This window comes from Ictalurus punctatus, chromosome 12 (genome assembly GCF_001660625.3).
Source record: "Ictalurus punctatus breed USDA103 chromosome 12, Coco_2.0, whole genome shotgun sequence".
NCBI lineage: Eukaryota > Metazoa > Chordata > Actinopteri > Siluriformes > Ictaluridae > Ictalurus > Ictalurus punctatus.
In genome coordinates this window covers 31779314-31802236 of record NC_030427.2, presented here as the reverse complement: position 1 = coordinate 31802236, position 22923 = coordinate 31779314, and the positions used below count along the sequence as shown (strand labels likewise).

General features: G+C 42.8%; 3 protein-coding genes across 8 annotated transcripts; 1 reads left to right on the top strand and 2 right to left on the bottom strand.

Moving 5' to 3' along the window:
• Nucleotides 1-62: 62 nt before the first annotated feature.
• On the bottom strand, nucleotides 63-2266 carry mrps7 (mitochondrial ribosomal protein S7). The gene is given in 5 exon segments (NM_001200529.2): nucleotides 63-590; nucleotides 1057-1224; nucleotides 1317-1380; nucleotides 1461-1652; nucleotides 2211-2266. Coding segments are annotated over 5 exon segments (690 nt in total). The 5' UTR covers nucleotides 2255-2266; the 3' UTR covers nucleotides 63-368.
• Nucleotides 2267-3472: 1206 nt separating this feature from the next.
• On the bottom strand, nucleotides 3473-6666 carry tmem220 (transmembrane protein 220). The gene is made up of 6 exons (XM_017481998.3): nucleotides 6444-6666; nucleotides 5903-5932; nucleotides 4974-5034; nucleotides 4726-4849; nucleotides 4440-4499; nucleotides 3473-3810 (listed from the first exon to the last, which is right to left on the bottom strand). The coding sequence occupies exons 1-6, from the start codon at nucleotides 6537-6539 to the stop codon at nucleotides 3678-3680; spliced, it is 504 nt and encodes a 167-aa protein (XP_017337487.1). The 5' UTR covers nucleotides 6540-6666; the 3' UTR covers nucleotides 3473-3677.
• Nucleotides 6667-8883: 2217 nt separating this feature from the next.
• On the top strand, nucleotides 8884-21739 carry map2k4a (mitogen-activated protein kinase kinase 4a). 6 transcript variants are annotated; one of them, XM_017481931.3, is made up of 12 exons: nucleotides 8884-9153; nucleotides 11466-11501; nucleotides 15673-15775; nucleotides 16541-16715; nucleotides 17303-17422; nucleotides 17539-17658; nucleotides 18058-18109; nucleotides 18728-18855; nucleotides 19397-19474; nucleotides 19619-19767; nucleotides 20840-20885; nucleotides 21038-21739. In XM_017481931.3, exons 1-12 carry the CDS (start codon nucleotides 9009-9011, stop codon nucleotides 21149-21151), a joined length of 1266 nt encoding a protein of 421 aa, XP_017337420.1. In that variant the 5' UTR covers nucleotides 8884-9008; the 3' UTR covers nucleotides 21152-21739. The 6 variants fall into 6 exon arrangements, with proteins under 6 accessions (XP_017337420.1, XP_017337414.1, XP_017337416.1 ...); XM_017481925.3 differs by having other exon boundaries at nucleotides 8935-9153; nucleotides 11469-11501; XM_017481929.3 differs by lacking the exon at nucleotides 8884-9153 and adding an exon at nucleotides 9187-10906 and having other exon boundaries at nucleotides 11469-11501.
• Nucleotides 21740-22923: the final 1184 nt, after the last annotated feature.

Genomic DNA, 22923 nt, shown 5'->3' with positions numbered 1-22923 from the left:
ATTTCTTTAAAGCTGATTGTGTGAAACTCTTCTTCTCATGAAGGAAAAAAGAGACCAAAGAAAAGGTTTTTAATAATTTATTAACTGTTATAATAGAAAAACACACATTACATTTTCATATACATGTTCACATTATTGCATTGAACAGGCATCAGAATGCAGAGTCGCAGATTCAATCTCGTGGAGTCCAAATACGTTCGTATTGTATCTCAGGTTAATTTAAGATGTTAGATCACACAGCCTCTGATGTAACTGTGATACACCTGACACAACATACCCAGTCCAAGGTGTGTTCCAATCCTGTCCTAATTGTTACTGAAACGCAGGGTGGGTGTGTGAAGAGAAGAACCCTGAAAGTCGCTCCCTTGTTACCACCAGCGGTAGTGTGCGTATGCCCGGTTGGCTTCAGCCATCTTGTGCAAGTCGTGTTTGCGTTTAATGACGTTGCCCTCGTTGTTGAAAGCAGCGAGGAGCTCCTGTGAGAGTTTCTCGTACATGAGTGTGCGCCGGTGTTTGTTGTCTCTGCACTCTGTGATCATCCACTTCATGGCCAGGAAACGGCGACGCTTATCCGTTAGAGGAACAGGAACCTGGGGGATGGTGGTGTTAGAGCGTAGATACAAAATTATCCAAGTAACCTCATGAAATCCTCAAATGATTAAGTCCTAGAATGATTCCCTGAACAACTCCAGATCTCTAAATGAATCCCAATGACCTCTCTCAGAGCAACTCACTGAGCGAATCCCAATGATCTTTCTATGCGATTCTCTGAACAACTCCAAACCATGTCTCTAAGCGACTCCCTCAAAGACTCCCGGTGAATTCTCTAAGCGACCCCCTGAATTACTCCCCGTGAATTCTCTAAGCGACTCCCTGAATGACTCCCGGTGAATTCTCTAAGCGACTCCCTGATGATGTCTCCAAGTGACTGGCTCAAAATTAAATTACAGGAAATTTTCAACAACGGAAGCTCACATAGCCATTTGTAAAAATGTAGCATGGTGCAGTTCTGTACATTACTGATCACGGTCAGCAAGGTTCATGTTTTTGACTCACCTGGTAGTTCCTGCCGCCTTTCTGAATGCTGGCCAGGCCGATGATGGGTTTGCAGTTTTCTATGGCCTGGTGGAAGATGGCGTACGGGTTACACTCGATGGCCTCCTTCTCGGCTGGCGAAGAGCGGTGGTACCTCTCCACCTGCCTCCTCTTCATTGCTTCCAGAGTCTGAGGAGGAAACACACATGAAAGAGCTGTCTGTCCAGAAAAACCTTCCCTGGTGTATTTAATGAGTGGAAACGGCTCGTCCAGTCACGTACCTGGGTCATGATCCCTCGTGCCAGGACTTTGTTGCCATCTTGCATGATCATGTTAACGAACTTGCTGTTGAGCAACAAGAACCGATATTAGAACCCGAATCAGAAGCAGTTTAGTGAAACGGAGTAAAGTCATATGCAGGTGACCTGATCATTGGATCGTCGAACTGCGAGCTGGTGGCACTGTTCTTGGCTGCTTTGATGGGTCTCAGGGTTTTCAGCTCCTTTTCCTCCTTCTGCTCAGGACTGAGCTCTGACTCAGGGATGGAGTACACTTCCTTACGAGGCTCGGGTTCTAGGTAGTACGGGTTATACCGAGTCCACCGAACCGGACACAACCTGAACACAGAAATACTACATTAGAATCCCAAGACTGCAGATATTACAACAATACAATGTGAATTATCTCCTGAAAATTGACTCTGCACGCATGTTTTTTTTTTTGCACTAGCTTTGATTCATCACGACATATTACAAGCTCAGCAGTTTGCTTTAATACACTACAGGACATTCCCAGACCTAATCAATACAAACATTACACAAGCAACCTTTATCCAACCATGCTAAATAAAAAAAAATCATTATTCCGTGTATGACACAAACTCTAGACTGCATCTGTGGAATGATCTACAGTTTTCACTTCTCAGCATCATCAGATCCACTGCTGTATTATTCTTACAAACATGATTCTAACAGCGCGTGCAGTTTGTGGAGCTGCGGTGACGTCAGGGGTTACGACGTGTTTCTTAAACGTTCATTTATAAATAAAACCAAATAAAACCAAATAAAAGCGTTAGCTAGGATTACACGATCCGTGTGGACGGACGCGCGAATAATCTATTTTCATACCAACATGAGATATAAATGTGTAAAGAAGCGTAATAATGCTTTATTTACCTGGGCGTCCAAGGTGCTAAAAGCTTCACGATGGAGGCCGCCATCTTGAAAACTATGATTCTGAAGGACCCCGTGTGAGGGGCTCGATAACAGTGCCTGATTAAAAACCACACACACACACAGGGTCTGCTTCCACACGGAGTGCTTCTAGGAGTTTTATCAGATCAGAAAGGAAAGTTCTATTACACGCGTGACACCTTATTTTCTTGTAGCTCGTAAAAACAGGCGAATAAATAAATGGGGCAGTGGTAGCTCAGTGGTTGAGACATTGGACTACTTATCCCAAGGTCATGAGTTTAAATCCCAGCACTGCCACTGCTGGGCCCTTGAGCAAGGCCCTTAACCCTCAGCTGCTCTGTTGTATAATGAGATAAATGTAAGTCACTCTGGATAAGGGCGTCAAATGCTGTAAATGTCTCCTGCCCACTGTATAAGTGCACTACACAGGCTGTGTTTATTTTCCCTATAGAAGTGCACTACACAGGCTGTGTTGATTTTCATTATACAAGTGCATTACACGGGTTGTGTTTCTTTTCCCTATACAAGTGCACTACATGGGCTGTGTTTCTTTTCCCTATACAAGTGCACTACACGGGCTGTGTTTCTTTTCCCTATACAAGTGCACTACACGGGCTGTGTTTCTTTTCATTATACAAGTCCACTACACGGGCTGTGTTGATTTTTTATTATACAAGTGCATTACACGGGCTGTTTCTCTTTTCCCTATACAAGTGCACTACACGGGCTGTGTTTCTTTTCCCTATACAAGTCACTACACGGGCTGTGTTTCTTTTCCCTATACAAGTGCACTACACAGGCTGTGTTTCTTTTCCCTATACAAGTGCACTATACGGGCTGTGTTTTTTTCCCTATACAAGTGCACTATACGGGCTGTGTTTCTTTTCCCTATACAAATGCACTACACGAGCTGTGTTTCTTTTCCCTATAGAAGTGCACTACACGGGCTGTGTTTATTGTCCTTATACACATACACTACATGGAGGTAATATAAATATACAGTATACTGTATATCATAGCGTAGTATAGTGAATATTATCTGTGATAGATAATATTCACTATACTACGCTATGATATACAGTATACTATATAATATCTATATTACCTCCATGTAGTGTACAGTATTACTATAGTGTCATTACACCACCTAGAGAGGAGATGCAAAAATCCTTACGTAGCAATACAGTGAGCAATTCTGTTACAGAATGTTCGATTTAAAATAAAATCCTCAGGTCAGGCAAAGATGGAAAAGGAGTGGAATGTTTTATTTGCTTGTTTAACAAAATCTATAATATTAATTTCCTTCAGCATAGACCGATTCCTTCATTTCCTTCACAGCTTCACTCGTACAGTTCAGTATGGACGCGTGACTGGAACACGTTGTTCGCTCAGTAAACACACTGTGCTCAGGGTTTAGTGTTAACGAGTGTGTGAATTAGTGCAGGTGTGTTACAGTGTAGTGGTGCAGTGTGAGGGCCAGTCGGCTCTCAGCTCTTTATGGATGTAGTAATAGATCCATGTGATGATGGGGAAGGCGGTGATGACCACAGCAGTGCACAGTCTCAGAGCTCCAACACCACCGCTGTGGAGAAAGAACAGGAACAGGTCAGGAACAATCATCGTCATCATGAACACACACTCATAATGCTCAGACTCCAGTCCAAATATCTCAGTGCACGATCAAAAACTTTTTATTTTCTTCCTAGATTTCTTTCCCTCTTTCTCCTCATCAGGGTTCTTTTCTTTCCCTCATTTTCTTTCTTTTCTCTTTTATTTTGCTTTCTTGAACTTTTTCATTTTCTGTCCCTCCCACACATTTTTCTTTCAGCTTTTCTTTTTCCTTACTTGTTTTTCTTCCTTATTTGCCTTGATTCCTTCATTCCCTTCCTTTTCCTCCCTCCTACCCTTAGTTTTTTCTCTTTCCTTCCTTCCTTTCTATTCCTTCCTTGTTTTCATTCCTTCCTTTTCTTTTCCTTCCTTCCTTCCTTTCATTCTTCATTCCTGTTTTCTTCCTTCACAGTTATTATTTTAACAGTCAGCTTCAGAATTATTGGCACCCTTTGTAAATAAACCCTTCTTCACATAGACAATCATAAAAGATATATATATATATATATATATATATATAGATAGATACCACTGGTTCTCAAACAGGCTCTGTGTCAGAATGAGAAGAGTGTGTGTGTGTGTGTGTGTGTGTGAGGATTGTACCGTCCTGAGTGTCGACACATGAGCAGCCACATCACCATCAGCATCAGGCCACTAAACTCCCTGAGAACAGCAGGAAAGAATGTTCTGATATACATGTATTTATGATGAAATGTGAAATTACCTGTATGGAATAAGTACTATATGGCTTCTTAAAACCTTTAAAATAATAATAATAAACTATTGTTTTTAGAATAAAATAAAAATTAAAGACAAATGAAACAAATTCTGGATGCTGACTGAATTTTGTGGAGTTACGATGTTTGTAGAGCACAGGTGTGTTAAATACCTGCCCTCCTCCTGGTGGAAGATGTGTGTAACCCCGTGTTTATACAGACTCCAGCCCAGCAGAGCACCAAACGCTGTCGCCATCATCACGTGCAGATCAGCAACTCTCCTCCATGCCAGTGTCTCTGGGAGAAAAAAAAAAAACAAAGCTCACAGAAATCATGTTCACGTTCTCTTTAGGAATCATGCTTTGCCTGTAACTATAACAGACCTCTTAATCCATTTAATCAGACAGTTTATTATAGTTACCTGTTATTTGTGGCCGACAGCTGATTAAAAAGCACAGGCCAGCAGGTATAGCATAGCCGACCTACACCACAAAGATCACACGTGTGAAGATAGAACTCACAGAGAATCTACTGTAGTAATAATTTAACACAGATTTACAGCAATACTGCATGAAATTTGTTTTCCATTAATGAAGTTAATGGAGAAACTGGTTTAGATCATTTACACTACCTTCCCTTCTCTCCCAATTTCAACTATTAATGAAGAATTTCTCATGCTTTAATGCAAAACAAATAAAAATAAAAACAAACCTCCACTTCAACGCTCTTTTCAAATACACCCTTATCCGTGGCCAAAAACCTGAGGACCAAACCGAACTGAGGCCCCAAAAACCTGAGGACCAAACCGAACTGAGGCCCCAAAAACCTGAGGACCAAACCGAACTGAGGCCCCAAAAACCTGAGGACCAAACCGAACTGAGGCCTCAAAAGCCAAAGACCAAACAAACCCATGGCCCAAATACACAGAGACTGAACCATCCAAAGGCCAAGGAGTGAACCAAATCATGGCCCAAAACCCAAAGATTTAACAGACCCAAATGGCAGGGGCAGAACTGAACTGTGGGCAAAAAAAAAAAGAAGCTTGAACTAAACCTGGGCCCAAAATCCAAGGACTGCACCAAACTGTGGCCCTAAAAGCAAGAACATTAAAGAACTGTTGATGGGATCAGCCGTTAACCTGTGAAAATGAGGGATGGAAAAGGACAGATGGGACTGGAGGGTGTAGTAGGTCTACAAGATATAAATCACAGCACAACTTGTAGGCTAACATTACTGTGCTAGAGCGCTGTGAGGGGAAGTTGATGAGGGAGTGTTATGAGCAGTATTACATGGCACGGCTGTGTTCCTCACACTACTACTTAAATAATTATGAGGGTTAAATAACTTTACCATCCACAGGCTGGCATCAGGGTCGTTTATCTGCAGAAAGAAACACAAGATCATGCTCACATGCATGGATAAGAAAAACCATTGCCAACTGAAGTGACAAGAAACTTCCAATAATGGTCTGAAACTCTTATTCAAGTTAAAGCATGACAGTTTTGATAGACTGGTCACCCTGGAGTACGAGTCCGGATTCTAGGTCCAGAAGTGTTTGACATGATGCGACTTACTGGCCAAAAGCAGAAATGCTCAAACAATAGAAACCATCACAGTATTTCTAATGGTTTCCACTATAAATACCATTATCAATCAATCAATCAATCAATCAAATAAAGAAATTATTTTTAAACTCTCTCAAAACATTTTACACATATTTGATCAGAGGACTGGGGAAAAGAACTGGGACTTTATCACCTCTTTTAGATGCAGAAAAACAATAAAGATCAGTCTGTCATCAGTCAAGCTCTAAACTATAAATCTTAGAAGTGTGTATGTGTGTGAGAGAGAGATGATATATAGTTATGTGGAGAAGTTAAAGTCCACTTGCCTGAACATAAGCAGCTAAAGAGAAAAACCCAGACATTATAAAGTTACAAATTCTCCACAAAGTCAGATTAAACTGCACAATCTTCTCATTCGCCATTTCACAAAATCCATCAAATATTATATATAAATAAAAATCTCAGAAAATCCTTAGAACAAATTCTCCACAACTCATAAACATGTAGTTTAAAGCGAAGTTCATGAACCTGTGAGTTTTACCGTAAATACCAGAATAGACACGGAACCACAGCGCTATAAATATAAACAATAATTACAAACAAAGCCGACGTTTCACACTTTTATTTTATTCAGAGTTAATTTTTCCAGTTAAACCTCTTTTCAGAACTATTAAGAACGTTAGAATTATATTTCGAGATTTATAAATCATTTTTGATCAGTGTAGAGTCTCTTCTGTCGGGGCGGAACCGGAAGTGCTCACAGGAAATAACCTCCCTGGAATGATAGGATATGTAGTCTTTAAAAACTACAACCATAATTACGCGGTTTCTGTAATTAACGTTGTGATTGATGTTTTAGGCATTATGTTTTTGTTTTTTTGTTCCATTAAAACAATAAATAAAATAAAAAATAATATTTTAGGAATTTACAATCATCTATTAATCGCCAGATCCTGTTGATATGTTTATTAAATCTCATTTTAGTGGACAGTTGATGATGATGATGATGATGATGATTATTATTATTATTATTATTATTATTATTATTATTATCATTATTATTGTGTATTGTGAAGGTGTGTACGGTGGACATGAGCAGTGAGCTTTACCGTTTTTAAAAACTGCTAGTGTGAGGCAAATTAAAGCTAAAACTCTGTCGTTTACAATGCTTGAAATATTTATTATGAAACTTGACATGAATGTTCCACGTTATTAACAATATTACTGCCGAATTAAAACAATTAAATAAATTAAACAAACACAGTTAGACAGAAGACAATTTCAAACTATTTTATTTTAATCTATTCTTAATTTAGATTATTTTATCTATTTATGATTAGATTTGTTTGTTTAACATTGACACTTTATGCATTATGATTAAATATTAAACATACCATTTGTTTTGCACTGTAAGTAGTTTTTATTTTGATTTATTGTTTATTTCTTTTATTTACATTCTTACTAGAACTTAAATGCCATGCTTCTTCACTGTTATCTTATTTATTTAACTTTTTAATTTACTTTTGTAAAATGTAATTATTATTTCAACTTTAAAAAAAAAAATAGTGTGCACCCCTGACCATCGCTTCCGTGTGCTTGTTGAACATCTCATTCCAGTTTATTCCCCTTTTACTGTTATAATAAACTTCACTATTCTGGGAACGCTTTCCACTCGATTTTGGAGCGTGGCTGTGGAGATTTGTGTTCATTGTGTCTCTATAGGACAGTTTCTATAGTGCAGACTCTGTAGTGTAGTCTCTATAGTGCACTCTCTATAGTGTAGTCTCTATAGTGCATTCTCTATACTGTAGACTATATACTGCATTCTCTATATAGTGTAGTCTCTATACTGCATTCTCTATATAGTGTAGTCTTTATAGTGTAGTCTCTATACTGCATTCTCTATACTGTAGTCTCTATAGTGTAGTCTATATAGTGCATTCTCTATACTGTAGTCTGTATAGTGCAGACTCTGTAGTGTAGTCTCTATAGTGCAGTCTCTATACTGTAGTCTGTATAGTGCAGACTCTGTAGTGTAGTCTCTATAGTACAGGTTCTATAGTGCAGACTCTGTACTGTAGTCTCTATAGTGTAGTCTCTATAGTGCAGTCTCTATAGTGTAGACTCTTTAGTGCAGTCTCTATACTGTAGTCTCTGTAGTGTATTCTTTATAGTGCAGTCTCTATAGTGTAGTCTCTATAGTGCAGGTTCTATAGTGCAGACTCTGAAGTGTAGTCTCTATACTGTAGTCTCTGTAGTGTATTCTTTATAGTGCAGTCTCTATAGTGTAGTCTCTATAGTGCAGGTTCTATAGTGCAGACTCTGCAGTGTAGTCTCTATACTGTAGTCTCTGTAGTGCATTCTTTATAGTGCAGTCTCTATAGTGTAGTCTCTATAGTGCAGGTTCTATAGTGCAGACTCTGTAGTGTAGTCTCTATACTGTAGTCTCTGTAGTGTATTCTTTATAGTGTAGTCTCTATACTGTAGTCTCTATACTGTAGTCTCTGTAGTGTATTCTCTATAGTGCAGTCTCTGTAGTGTATTCTTTATAGTGCAGTCTCTATAGTGTAGTCTCTATAGTGCAGGTTCTATAGTGCAGACTCTGTAGTGTAGTCTCTATACTGTAGTCTCTATACTGTAGTCTCTGTAGTGTATTCTTTATAGTGCAGACTCTGTAGTGTAGTCTCTATACTGTAGTCTCTATAGTGCAGTCTCTATAGTGCAGGTTCTATAGTGCAGAATCTGTAGTGTAGTCAGTGTAGTGCACACTCTGTAGTGCACTCTGTAGGCGGTGTGTTGTGATTGGGGACGCGGCCCGGTGCGTGTCTCTGCACTGCAGCCCGGCGGTGCTCCGGGTGGAGGTGGTGGTGGCTGAGGCTGAGATCGGCGCGATGATGGCGACTCCCAGTGCGAACAGCAGCTCCGTGACACCTCCACCGCCCTCAGCTCTGAGAAGCGGCCACCCCGCCGCCTCCTCCTCCGCCTACCCACAGCCCCACCACTGCCAGCACACCACCACCATGAGCAGCATGCAAGGTAAGGAGAAGAAGGAGCAAAGAAAGACAGGACAGAGATGTCAGGCGCCATGTCTCCGCGTTTCTCTCTCTCTCTCTTCCGGTGTGTCTCGGCTCTCGGCTTAGCTGCGAGACGCTAGCTGGGTGATAGCCAGGTTCAGCGTTAGCGCTCTGTTTATCTCACAACAACAACAACAACAACACGGCATTTAAATTGCAGTCAGAAATAGCTAGCGCCGTGTTCGTTTGATGCGTGTCGTATTTATTTATTTTTTTGACACGACATCATCCGGGTTGTTGGCGAGCTAGCTCTGTGGCTACACCTGTTCGACTGAACTAACGGTTAGCCGAGGATACGAGCTATTTAATCTCTTAAAATCAGCCCTCATTTGCATAACGAGCCCAGAATCCGGATTAATTCATGAATAATTCATCGAGCTGTAATGTTTAAGATGAGCCAGCTAGATAATATGTGAATATAATTATGTAGTTAATCAGCTTGTTTTTTTCCCTTCTTTTTAAATTCTCCTGTGTAATTCACACAAATAGAGAAGTTTTCTGGCGCGTGCGTTATTTTGTCATTTCCCAACTGCCATTTAACGGTATTTTAAAGGGAACTGAATAATTCTTGAAAGACACGTTAAATATGTTTATATTGTTGAATGATTCTGGTGTTAAATGTATTGGTTGATGCTGTATTTACATAATGCCTGTGAGAAGTTAGAGATTATATCCCTCTGAATGTTACATTAACGGTAAATGTGAATGTGTCTTTCCGTGACCTCCAGCAGCCAATCAGAGACAGGCCTGGGTCATAAACCCTTCTGATTGGTTAAGTGTGATACAAAATAGCGTGGAGGAGGCGGAGCTTAATTACTGCAAGTCTGAGGTTGGACATGCTGCGGTCATTCATGCTACCCGATAAACGATACATCCGGAATTATCGTAAAAATAAGTTTAGGAGTTATCGTAAATACGCAGCGAATTATCATAATTAAGTGCCACGATTGTAAACATGTCAGGAATTATCGTACCTACGTTGAGTGATCATAAATACGTTGAGAATTATCGTACATGCCTCAAGATTTATTGTGAATATGACAGGAATTATTGTATGTACGTTGAGAATTATCCTATATACGTCAAGAATTACCGTACGTACGCTGAAAATGATCCTATACACCTCAAGAATTATCGTAAGTGTGTCAAGAATTCTCGTAAAAATGTTGAGAATTCTTGTAAATGTCAAGAAGTATTGTAAATACGTCAAGAATGATCGTACGTGCCTCGAAATTTATCCTATATACGTCAAGAAGTATCGTAAATGGCAAGAATTACCGTACATACGTTGAGAATTATCGCTATAAATGTCAAGAATGATCATAAATACGCTGCAAAAATATCTTGAAAACATCGAGAATGATCATAAATACGCACAGAATTATCATAAATATGTTGAAATGATTGTAAACAGATCAGGAAGTGGAAATATGCCAACACTGATCATAAACACGTCGAGAATTATCGTAAATATTTGGAGAATCATTGTAAATACGTCCAGGTTTCTCGTAAATGCGTAGAGAATGATCTTAAATACGTTGAAAATGAATGTGAATATCTTCATCTGCTGAATTACAGGAATCAAGATTAATTAGAATATTTTTGATTTTCTGATTTGACCTTTGAACCCAAGCCTTTTTTGTCCTATGACACTTTTTTTCCTTCTCACCTCTGACCCCTAATGCCCCGCATGACCCGCTTGATGCTGGACCACGGTGAGACCCTGCAGAAACACACACACACACACACACCATTTTCATCACTTCCTGTCTCGTTTCTCATCATATTGCTTCTTGTTCTTTACCCCCTACTATGTGCATGTGTGTGTGTGTGTGTGTGTGTGTGTGTGTGTGTGTCCACCTGCACACACAGTTACAGTACTCGTGAGTCATGCTCCGTGTCACACCCTGTTGGTGTACCAGTGCAGGAGCGTGAGCCATTCGGGGGGAACTTTCCAGAAAAAAGAGGGAAAAAAAACAAGTTTTTCCGGAAGTGTGCTGATTATAGATCTTCGGAGGTTTTTGAGGTTTTAAACAACCGTGTTCAAACACTTTATCACGAACGCCGTTATTCTTGTAGCGCAGCCGCAAATTTCACAAGATCTGTTTGGACGCACTGTAATCACTTCAGCAGATTTATTTCTGTTTATCTTCAATGCTCCCATAGGATTTACATTTAACAGACTTCCTGTCTCGTAAATGCACGCGCGTGTGTGTGTGTGTGTGTGTGTGTGTGTGTGTGTGTGTGTGTTGCTGTTGTTGTTTTTCTCGTCAGCAGGATTTCAGATTAACCTGTCTGGAGCTGCCCAAAGTAAGCCCCGCCCACTTTGTTTCTGTCTCCTCACGGCTGATGTTTTGACGCTCCGCTAATCATGGCCGGGATTGAGCTCAGGCTGTGTGTGTGTGTATGTATGGGGTACGTGTGGTGTATTTGGTGATGGTGGTGGTGAATCACACTACAGGTGCTAATTAATCTGTTAGCGTTGACTCCGCCCCCTTTTCCACACTTTTTAGGCATAAAGCTGTCATATTTTGACCCTGTGGATGAATCACCATCACGTCTTCAGCGAATCTCAGCCAAATATGGTTATAGGTACCAATACCCGTTCCATCAATGTGAAATCTTTGGTTTCTGTTCACACTGTCGGTGCAGTGAAAGAGTAGCTCCTCCAGGATTTGATGATCAGGACGAGTATCTGAAGATCCATTTTCACGTTTTGTACATTTTTATTAACGTTCAATAATGAGCGGAATAAGCTTAGTTCCACAGCTGCCAGAATTCTCGCAGATAACCATGCCCCCTCTCTCAGCCACACCCATATTACATCTATTATTAACAATTACAAGTGACTATTAATCGATGAATCGTTTTTTTAAAATGACAAACGTCTGATGTGTAAATAATCAGACAGAGCTGGGCGATATGACTGTGATATCGATATCGTGATAAATTGTTACAATACACCTTTATGACACATCGCAGGTATCGTGATATATTTTTATTTATTTAGTATAGTATAGCAGTAACAAAGTCGATGTTGATGTTAAACTTTTGTACTGAATTTTTAACCTTTTTAAAATGATTTAAAAAAAAAAATGTATTAAACAAATCCTGATGCATATCAAGTAACGTAAAAATACCTTCAAGTATCACGATACGATATTAAGTATATACGCCTACTAGCAAGGCGATTTATCCGTAACTCGAACACTTTTAAACCAGCAGTCGGCCTACCACGGATTCTCAGCGTCGATACGAAACCAAGTCGTGTTGTATCGTCAAATATCGACTCGCTGCCTCATGAATCGAAATCGTATCGTGTGGAAGCCTGAGGTTTACACCACTAGTTTTAACCAAACCATCCGGAAGAGGTGTGACTGGATGTAAAGCACTGAAAGAAAGAAGAAAAAGAAAAAAAGGAAGGAAGTAGAGCTCACACTACCCAGTCTGGTTAGCTCTCACCTCTCTGGGTGTAATTACAGAACCGTTCAGCCAAGCACGTGACGTGGGGCAGTGACGACGTTTGTGTTTATTTTGCTTCACAAAGATAATAATAATCTACAACCTGACGTCTTTGTGGATTATTATTTTAGACGAACATTACAGCGTGTAGAAAGTGGGATTTTGCCATTTCAGTGGATTTCTGTAGAGGTGCACTCGCAGAAAAATAACTCTGACAGAAACTGGGGCAGCGTGACGCACGAGCTCAAACCGGGTGCAGCCCGTGGGGATGGAAGCGCGAGAGGTCTTGATGTGACGTGTCTGGCTTTGAATGGGCCTTCAGACGTTTGAAGCCCATTTGACTTCTATGTTGTAACACCAAACCATTGGAAGTGTTCAAGGAGGGGGCGAATACTTGCGTGCGATACTGTTGTACAATACGGATTGGAATTGGAGCGCGGGACTTCCACAATATCGGTGCTGTTGGTGTTAAACATTGTATTGTTATGACTGATAATCAGCGCATGCTTTATTACAACCAAACTGGAAAAGCAGGAGATTTCTCCAGACTTGATCTCGTTTTTCTTCTCGGAACCGATCCGTCGGTTCTGGTCGTGGAGAACTCCATTATCTGTGCTCTCTCCCTCTCTCTCTCTCTCCTCTGTTGTGTGGTTCTTTTCCTTTACGCAGCTTCGTACTAACCGAACAGCACCTTTGGGATTTTTTTTGTTTTGTTTTATTTTGTTTTGTTTTCTCTCCTCCTTTCGGGTTGTGTTGTGTCTTGTTTTTGGAACTGAAGTCTTTTGGCACGAGCAGAACTGGGACTTGTCGGGGCAGGGACCCTTCGCGGAACACCAAACGCTTTTTTTCATTGGAATCGCATTCTTGTGGTAGCTTTTGGAGGGAAGGAAGAAAACAAAAGCACATTCTTCTCCTCTAGAGGTGGAACCTTTCAGTCTGGGAGTGGGGTTTATCTAGCACTGTGGAGTTTTGAATGTTTTACTTCACTGCACTTTATATTGTCCTAATGTGAGCAACAGTAATGTCCGTTTTCTTGTTGCAAAATGAACGTCTTTTCCACATAAGAACCTATGAGCTGATTTAGAAATGTCTTTTTTCATCTATGATATCGTTTCAGAAAGTTATAGTGTGTTGAGCGACTTGCCTCTTGTCAGGAGTCAGGATCAGGAAGGGTGGGACTTAAAGGGGTCATGACACAAGAAATCAAATTTTCTTTTGACATACAAGAGGTCGTTGTGTCATTAAAACATCCAGCAAGCATCATGGTTTAATACATCCTCCTCAGTACAGAAAGAACATTTATTTAACCAAGCGCCAAAAACGGCTTGTTTAGATGTAGCAGGACATTTGCATATGACTGCCCCGCCCCTTACAGCAAGACATCGACGCCTACTTTTACATTATCGCACCGCTGGCCCCGCCCACTGGTGCTCAGTCGCTGAAAACAGCAGGGAGTGTTGATAATTAATTCATATGCAAAGATGTTAGCCAATCACAGCATTGAAGTCTTAAAGGTAAAGGACACAAAAACCGATCGTTTCAGTCTGAGGATCCGAGACTGGGTGGAAAAAGGGTCATAAATTACTAAATTTTGTATGTTTGTAATTTAAAAAAAAAACAACAATGCCATGATCCCTTTAACTTACATCCAATTAAAAAGTCGCAAGCGTGATCCCAGGACATCATCCCGATGTTTATAAATCCTCCCACAAGCTTGAACAGCTTGTCTCTGATGACTGAAACATAATGAGCTCCATAGCAGAGCATGAGGCGTCATTTTAACTGGAAACAGAGCTCCAAAGACGGCTAAAATGGCCGGGTTCTGTGGCCTCTCTCTCAGGCGCTGTAGATCACAGTGGGGCGGGGCTGGTATCGTTTGAAAGCTCTTATATCAACAGTAATAACATGGCTGTGTCGGTCGTGGTGATCCGGCGCTACCGAGCCCAGCACTTCTTCTACAGACCTCTGCTGTTCAAACAGTACAACTGTATTAGATGTATAATTACTAGAAAGCTGATTTCCAGGATGTGTTTCGCATATTTCAGCGATGCACATCGTCACACGTTAGCATCACGATGCACCGTTACACCCCTAAACTTTAGCGTATTACACGCAGGTAAGTGTGGAACGCAGGACGACGAGCTCGGGTTCATTTTCAGGGTGAGGTGATGGGAATGTGGGAGCTGAGGGAGGACGGTGCATGTCAGATTCTGGTTATCATCTACTTCCTCCAGATTTACTCAAGCTGCCGGATAATGTTAAATTAATCCACTCATTACACACAACTAGCATTAAATAGCATTATTTAGCTTAAAATGTCGAAAAGCCATTGCAGCGTGTGGGCTAATACAATGTTTGCACGTCGTATCGTTTACATAGTGTGAGGATGCGCTCCTCTTACCAGCCAATCAGAAACGAGTATTTTCACTGGCTGATTGTTTTCCGATAACAGCATGCCCTGAAGTGTTTTATTCTTCTTACACCGCAGCAATTCACCCAAAAGTTAACATTTTAAGTTCATTGAAAAATGACACGTACATTTTATCTGTTTAAGGTTACATTTAACGTCAAGTTGTGAAAACAAGTTGCTCCCCGTTCTCGCTCGCGTAATAGATAGACTCGTTCCACGTACGCTAGACCAAACACCTCCTTACAGACGTCGTCGCCATATGAATGATTTTCTAATTCGCTTATGTGGAGGTCCCTGTGAACGAACCGTTACTATAGAAACGATGACGTAATCAGAACGAGCGTGTTAATATAAACCTGCGATTTTTGTAGCTGCGCCACTGTCGGCTTTAGAAAATCTGGAGTGTGTGTCTGTCTAAGGTGTGCATGACTTCCCTGTGGATGTGATCAAATCTCATCACTCAGACTGTGGCAGAACATCTGTACTGTCTTCTACACATTACATCTGTGTGCGTGTGCGTGTACGTGTGCGTGTACGTGTGTGTGTGTGTGTGTGTGTGTGTGTGTGTGTGTGTGTGTGTGTAACGTTCCTGTGCTTCCTCTCTATCAGGTAAACGTAAAGTACTGAAGATAGATTTTGCCAATCCGTCAATCAAATCATCCACCAGATTCAACCTCAGCACTGCGGGACCGCCCTTCCAGAACCCTCACATGTGAGTACACGTTCTCCACGTCCTGCTCAGCCTAGAACCCACTTTTTCCAAATCCAGCCAGTGTATATCAGTACTTTAAACTTTAGAACCCCTCTAGAACCCAGCTATTTGATGTGAATATAGCACTTTTAGAATCTGCATCTGTAAATATAGCCATTCTAGAAGCCGGTACTGTGACGGCTGTTAATAGGGTCGTACCTTAAACACCACTAAGCGATGTGAATTAGAACCCATGTGTGTGAGAATACATCCTTTATGATGAATATAGCTGTTTTTCAAAACAACATACAGGCATTCTAGAACCCGGTTGTGTGACATAAATATTCTTTTAACTCATACAATGTGAGTAAAACTGCTCTAGAACCCACTTCTGTGGATGCAGCCATTGGAAGATAATTCACACAAGTGAGAATACACGGTCTAGAACCAGTTATGTGACACGTTGTAGAACGTGGTTGTGTGCTATACCGCCGTCCCTCTTGCAGAGCCACTCTAACATCGACATCTGTGAACACATCTGTTAGAATATAACCGCTGTAGAACCCAGTTATGTGGTTCTGGGTTCTCTGATGTGAATACGGCTGTGTAGGTACTCACTTGTGTTAATGCAGACGTTCTAGATCTTCTTTCGGTGATGTGTATGATGCTATTCTAGAACCCTCTTGCATTAATACAGACGTTTTCTAACTCTCATTAATACAGCTATTTAATGTGAATACAACTGTTTTAGAACCCCTTGCTAACTTTGTGTGTGTGTGTGTTTAGAGAACGTTTGCGCACACACAGTATTGAATCATCAGGAAAGTTAAAGATCTCTCCAGAGCAGCTCTGTGACTTCACAGCGGAGGATCTGAAGGACTTGGGGGAGATTGGCCGAGGAGCGTATGGCTCCGTCAACAAGATGGCGTACAAACCCAGCGGACAGATCATGGCTGTAAAGGTAACAGGCCACGCCCCTTTCACTGAGACTGATGAACAAAGGCCACACCTCCTTCCCTAAGACGGACATACACAGGCCACGCCTCCTTCCCGGAGACTGACAGATACACAGGCCACACCTCCTTCACTGAGACTGACAGATAGTGGCCACGCCTCCTTCCCTGAGACTGACAGGTACATAGGCCACACCTCCTTCACTGAGACTGATACAGAGGGCACACCTCCTTCCCTGAGACTGACAGATACACAGGCCACACCTCCTTCCCTGAGACTGACAGATACAGAGACCACACCTCCTTCCCTGAGACTGACAGATACACAGGCCACACCTCCTTCACTGAGACTGACAGATACACAGGCCACACCTCCTTCACTGAGACTGACAGATACACAGGCCACACCTCCTTCACTGAGACTGACAGATACACAGGCCACACCTTCTTCACTGAGACTGACAGATACACAGGCCACACCTCTCACGCCATTATCAGCATTAACATTTGGTATATTATGTTAGGTGTTGTAGATGTTTAGATGCTCTCTGTGTGTGTGTGTGTGTGTGTGTGTGTGTGTGTGTGTGTGTGACAGAGGATCAGGTCGACGGTGGATGAGAAGGAGCAGAAGCAGTTGCTGATGGATCTGGATGTGGTGATGAGGAGCAGTGACTGTCCCTACATTGTCCAGTTCTACGGAGCGCTTTTCAGAGAGGTGTGTCACACACTCGTAATTAACTTCACATCTCACATTGACGCATAGCTGACTTAACTCACACTCTCTCTCCCTCTGCGTCTGTGTGTGTGTGTGTGTGAATGTGTGTGTTTCAGGGCGACTGTTGGATATGTATGGAACTCATGTCTACCTCTCTTGACAAATTCTATAAATATGTGTATTCCACGCTGGAGGACGTGATCCCTGAGGAGATCCTGGGCAAAATTACACTTGCTGTGAGTTGTGTCCTCTACATGTCCTCCGTCTCTCAGGGTGTGTTCAGGGTGTGTGTGTGTTCTGGGGGCGTGTGTATTGGGGGGGGTGTTCTGGGGGCGTGTGTGTTCGGGGGGTGTTCGGGGGGGGGGTGCGGAGCATGTGTGCGGGGCGTGTGTATTGGGGGGGTGTTCTGGGGGCATGTGTGTTCGGGGGGGGGGGGTGTTCTGGGGGTGTGTGTTTGGGGGGGGTGTTCTGGGGGTGTGTGTTTGGGGGGGGTGTTCTGGAGGTGTGTGTTTGGGGGGGTGTTCTGGGGGTGTGTGTTTGGGGGGGGTATGGGGCGTGTGTGCGGGGCATGTGTTCGGGTGGGGGCGTGTTCAGACTCTATCAGTGACCTACTCTCTCCCTTGTCTTTATTGCAGACTGTGAAAGCACTTAACCACTTAAAAGAAAACTTGAAAATAATTCACAGAGGTAAGATCTCTCCTCTCCTTCCTGTGTCGACTTCCTCTTTCCATTTCCTCTTGCAGTTTTTCAATACTTGCGTATGGCACTGATTCAGGGGCGGGGCTAATTGGGGTATCTATTAGTGTTGTCAAATAGCACCATGGCTTTTACAGTCACGTTGTATATGCAAATTATTAGTTAGTGATAACAAGCACCAGAACTAATAGATGATGATGACATGGTAGTCATTAATCTTTAGCTGCAGGACCTGCGTACTGATCTTATATTATATATTTTTGTAAAGCGAGAAAGTTTGATAAATTGAGCAAACACAGGAGGACGTTGTGATTTGCATATAATTTGAATATTCATAGATCTTCGCACGTTAAAGGTTTACTGATGTTTCTAGGTCATTTGGGGTATTTTTTGGGGCATTAAAACTAGAAACAGTGTATTACTGTAGGATTCCTCTAGTGTCCTGTACATAATCCCGTACTGTAGTTCATAAACCTTTCCGTAATATTTAATGACCTGGATTTAAAGTCAGCAGGTTGTGTTAATGTGAAGAACTACACTAAATAGGAAGTAGCAGTTGGTAGCTGGTCTGTTCACTTCCTGTCTGTCTGTCTCCCTGTCCCCCTGCAGACATTAAGCCATCGAACATTCTGTTGGACAGGAACGGGAACATTAAGCTGTGTGATTTCGGGATCAGTGGGCAGCTGGTCGACTCCATCGCGAAGACCCGAGACGCAGGCTGCAGGCCGTACATGGCAGTAAGATCAGACTCAGCAGGGTTTAGTTACTCCTCACCCTTCACACAGTGTCTACACTTACCTCCATATCTACACTCTGCACCGCGCATTTACTGTCTCACGCTCAGCTTGTTAACACGTGTGTGTGTGTGTGTGTGTGTGTGTGTGTGTCAGTGTCAGTGTGTGTGTGTGCATTTAGCAGTCCCATGGTAGCACTGATGTCATTTGCTATGTTTAACACAGATGATGTCATCCTGCGTCATTCTTTTTGCTCTATCTAACAACCACATCACCTGTGTGTCTCTCTCTCTCCCTCCCTCCCTCCCTCTCTCTCTCTCTCTCTCTCTCTCTCTTTCTCTTCCCCCCTCTCTCTCTCTGACTGATACCTGCCTTTCCATCTTCCTCTCTCTCTCCCCCTCTCCTGCCTTCTTTCTCTTTCTCTCCTTCCCTCTCTCACTGATACCTGCCTGTCCATCTCTCTCTCTCTCTCTCTCTCTCTCTCTCTCTCTCTCTCTCTCTCTCTCTCTCTCTCTCTCTCTCCCCCCCCCTCTTTCTGTCTCAGCCAGAGAGAATAGACCCTGGTGCCTCCAGACAGGGTTATGATGTACGCTCAGATGTCTGGAGTTTGGGAATTACACTGGTATGTGGACAAAGATTGAAAGATGAAAAGGCTTTTAAACTGTGTGTGTGTGTGTTTGTAGAAAGATGACCATGCAAGCCTTGCTGTATTCACAATTAGCTTTAATGAAGGTGTGTGTGTGTGTGTGTGTGTGTGTGTGTTCAGTACGAGCTGGCGACCGGGCGGTTTCCGTACCCGAAGTGGAACAGTGTGTTTGATCAGCTCACACAGGTGGTGAAAGGAGATCCTCCACAGCTCAGCAACTCCGAGGAGAGAGAGTTCTCACCCAAATTCATCAACTTCGTCAACCTGTGGTACACACACGCACACACGCTGTAGAATGATACAGGAGTACACAGTGGATATGAAACGTCAGCTCACCGTAGTTAAAATCGCAGGTTTTTGTGATGTAAAAAATGGAACCAAGAAACATCCCATCAGATCTTTTTCACCTTTACTGTGAAAGAGCATCCAGCAACATTCAAGTGAAAAACATAAAAACATTACCCAGCATCATCATACAGCCGTCATCGCTGAAGTGATTCTGATTAACCCCAAATAAAGACCAGCTGTTTCTGAGCGTTTTCTTCACGTCTTCCTGGTTTCGTCTGACTGCCGAAGCCAAAGAGCTTACAGAGCATGTAGCAGATCTCACTTTGGAAAGATATCGGTCAGGAGAGGGGTACAAAATAACTTCCAAAACATTAGATGTACCATGGAACACCGTGAAGGCCATCATCAACAAGTGGAGAACAAGAAAACTTACCAGGGAGGCTCCCGGGAGAGCTGCAGCAACATTAAAGGAGCTGCAGGAACATCTAACACGTGATTACTCTCTGCATGTGACACCAATCTCTCGTATTCTTCACGGCAGGGCGGCTAGATGGAAGCCCTCTCTCACCACAAAAAAACATCCAAGCTCGACTGAATCACCCCAAACCATTGTCTGATGAAACCAAGGAAGAACTTTTTGGGCATGGTGCATGGTGGTGGCAGCATCACGCTGTGGAAGATAGAGGGAATCATGGATAATCTCCAAAATACCAATCACAGGACATCCCCTAACGATCTCATAGTAGAAAAATGTAAATATAGTTTCACTCGAATTTTCTTGGTTCCGACGTGATTTATCTTGGTTTCTTTTTTTTCTAACGTCACACAAGCCTGCAATTTTATCAGGGGTGTATAAAATTTTTACATCCATTGTATAGCCAGGGCTCTAGAGTTCTAGAGCACAGATCTGTTTTGTGACACATTTTGCTGTTTGAACATTAATGTTGCTGTCAAATGATTAATTTATTGTTGCTTAGCAACAGTTAAACACTACACTGTGCATATGTGGGCTAGGAGTTCCTCTTAACGTTCCTCTCTCAACTTAACTTCCAGCCTTACAAAGGAGGAGTCGAAAAGGCCAAAGTACCGAGAACTTCTGGTGAGTACGGTTGGGTTAGTTACTACTGCATCCGTGCGTGAGAGAACTGCGTGCGAGAGTGTGTGTGAGACTGTGAGTGAGTGTGTGTGTGTGTGTGTGTGTGTGTGATGACGAGATAATCTGACTGTACTGTCTCTCTGTGTGACGAGCAGAAGCACTCGTTCATCCAGATGTATGAGGAGCGCTCTGTAGACGTGGCCAGTTACGTGTGCAGGATCCTCGACCAGATGCCCGCGTCCCCCAGCTCGCCCATGTACGTGGACTAAAACGTGCACGTGCACGCCGGTCCACGTGGAGGACAAACAGAAACGCAAGCTGTTGTGTAAAGTTTCGCTTCGTCACAGAACCCTGCAGTGTTCCTCGGAAAATGCAGAGACTCCCAGAGCAGTGAGACAGCTGTCCTCCATCACGCCTACATATACTGTCTGTCTCTCTGTCTGTCTCGTGTCTCACCTCACAGCTCGCACCCTCCACTGATGTGTGGTCTCCGCTTGAGGACACCTCGTCTCTGGACGTACTGTACATACACCCCGCTGCTCTGTGTGTGTGTGTGTGTGTGTGTGTGTGTGTGTGTGTGTGTGTGTGTGTGCGCGCGTGTGTTTCTGGTCGTGGAGGAGGTTTGGAGAGCGGCCGTACCGAAGCGCTGCTCACGCTGGTTTATCTGCTCTCTGCCTGATGACGGCTCAATCCCAAATGCCCTGCTTCATACCCACGTGCACTATGTAGGGTGGTTAATAATGGTTCCTGCACCCTATGAAGTGCGCATTGTGTCATTTGGGATTCAGCCCATGATTGTGTCATTACTGTATAATGATCCACGTTCTGATATATAAAATAAATAAACTGGAAATGTACGTGTGTGTGTGTGTGTGTGTGTGTGTGTGTGTGTGTGTGTGTGTGTGTGTGTGAGGGAGGGAGAGAGAGCGAGAGAGAGATCTGTCCACTGTGGACCAAACAATCACTGTATACACCGATCAGCCATAACATTAAAACCACCTGCATGTTATTGTGGAGGTGCCACCAAAACAGCTCTGAGGCGTCGAGTCCTGGACTCCACAAGACCTCTGAAAGTGTGCTGTGGTATCTGGCACCGAGACGTCAGCAGCAGATCCTTTAAATCCTGTAAGTTGTGATGTGGGACCTCCGTGGATCGGACTTGTTTGTCCAGAATGTCTCACAGATGCTCGATTGGATTGAAATCTGGGGAATTTGGAGGCCGAGTCAACACCTTGAACTCTTTGCTGCTGGTTCACCGGCTCTCCTTCCTTGGACCACTTTTGGTAGGTACTAACCACTGCGTACCGGCAACACCCTACAAGACCTGCTGTTTTGGAGACGCTCTGACCCAGTCGTCTAGACATCACAATCTGGCCCTTGTTAAAGTCTCACAGATCCTTGAACTTGCCCATTCTTCCTGCTTCCAACGCATCAACTTTGAGAACTGAGTCTTCACAAGCTGCCTAATAAATATATCCCACCCCTCGACAGGGGGCGCTGTAATGAGATAATCAACATTATTCACTTCACCTCTCAGTGATTTTAATGTTATGGCTGATGAGTGTATTTATAAGGGGAGGTCGTAACGGGTTTAAAAGTAAAGCCAAAATGTCTCTGATGCCTTCCTCCCCCAGCCTAAACACATGCGCTGGAGGCTGATTTGCATTCCTAAATACCCGTAGTGTGTGTGTGTGTGTGTGTGTGTGTGTGTGTGTGTGTGTGTGATTGTGCCCTGGGATTGTGCCACGAGTCCCTGGGATAGGCTCCAGGCTCCCTGTAACACCGTGTTGGATAAACGGTACAGGAAATGGATGGATGGATGTCTCTAATGCCCTCTAGTGGCTGGCTGTAGTGTAATGTCAGCCTGTTACATCTCCATTTTTACAAGTTCAGCAGACCCTGAGATCTCCCCCATTATTTTTCTTTACGATCAGTATTTTTATAGGAGTTATTTGCGGACACATATGGGGGTGTGATTGACAGTTCTGTAGCAAAGTGACAGCTTGTTCTGCTGTAAACTTTTCAAACAGACCCTCGGGGG

What these genes read in the sequence shown, in the direction of transcription:
- map2k4a (XM_017481931.3), top strand. Translation starts at nt 9,009, where the DNA reads ATGATGGCGACTCCCAGTGCGAACAGCAGCTCCGTGACACCTCCACCG. An exon ending in CTTGAAAATAATTCACAGAG is followed by an intron (nt 18,110 to 18,727) that starts GTAAGATCTCTC and finishes GTCCCCCTGCAG; the next exon opens with ACATTAAGCCATCGAACATT. An exon ending in CAAAGTACCGAGAACTTCTG is followed by an intron (nt 20,886 to 21,037) that starts GTGAGTACGGTT and finishes TGTGACGAGCAG; the next exon opens with AAGCACTCGTTCATCCAGAT.
- tmem220 (XM_017481998.3), bottom strand. Translation starts at nt 6,539, where the DNA reads ATGGCGAATGAGAAGATTGTGCAGTTTAATCTGACTTTGTGGAGAATT. An exon ending in CTTTAGCTGCTTATGTTCAG is followed by an intron (nt 5,933 to 6,443) that starts GCAAGTGGACTT and finishes TTCTTTCTGCAG; the next exon opens with ATAAACGACCCTGATGCCAG. An exon ending in ATGTGTCGACACTCAGGACG is followed by an intron (nt 3,811 to 4,439) that starts GTACAATCCTCA and finishes CTTTCTCCACAG; the next exon opens with CGGTGGTGTTGGAGCTCTGA.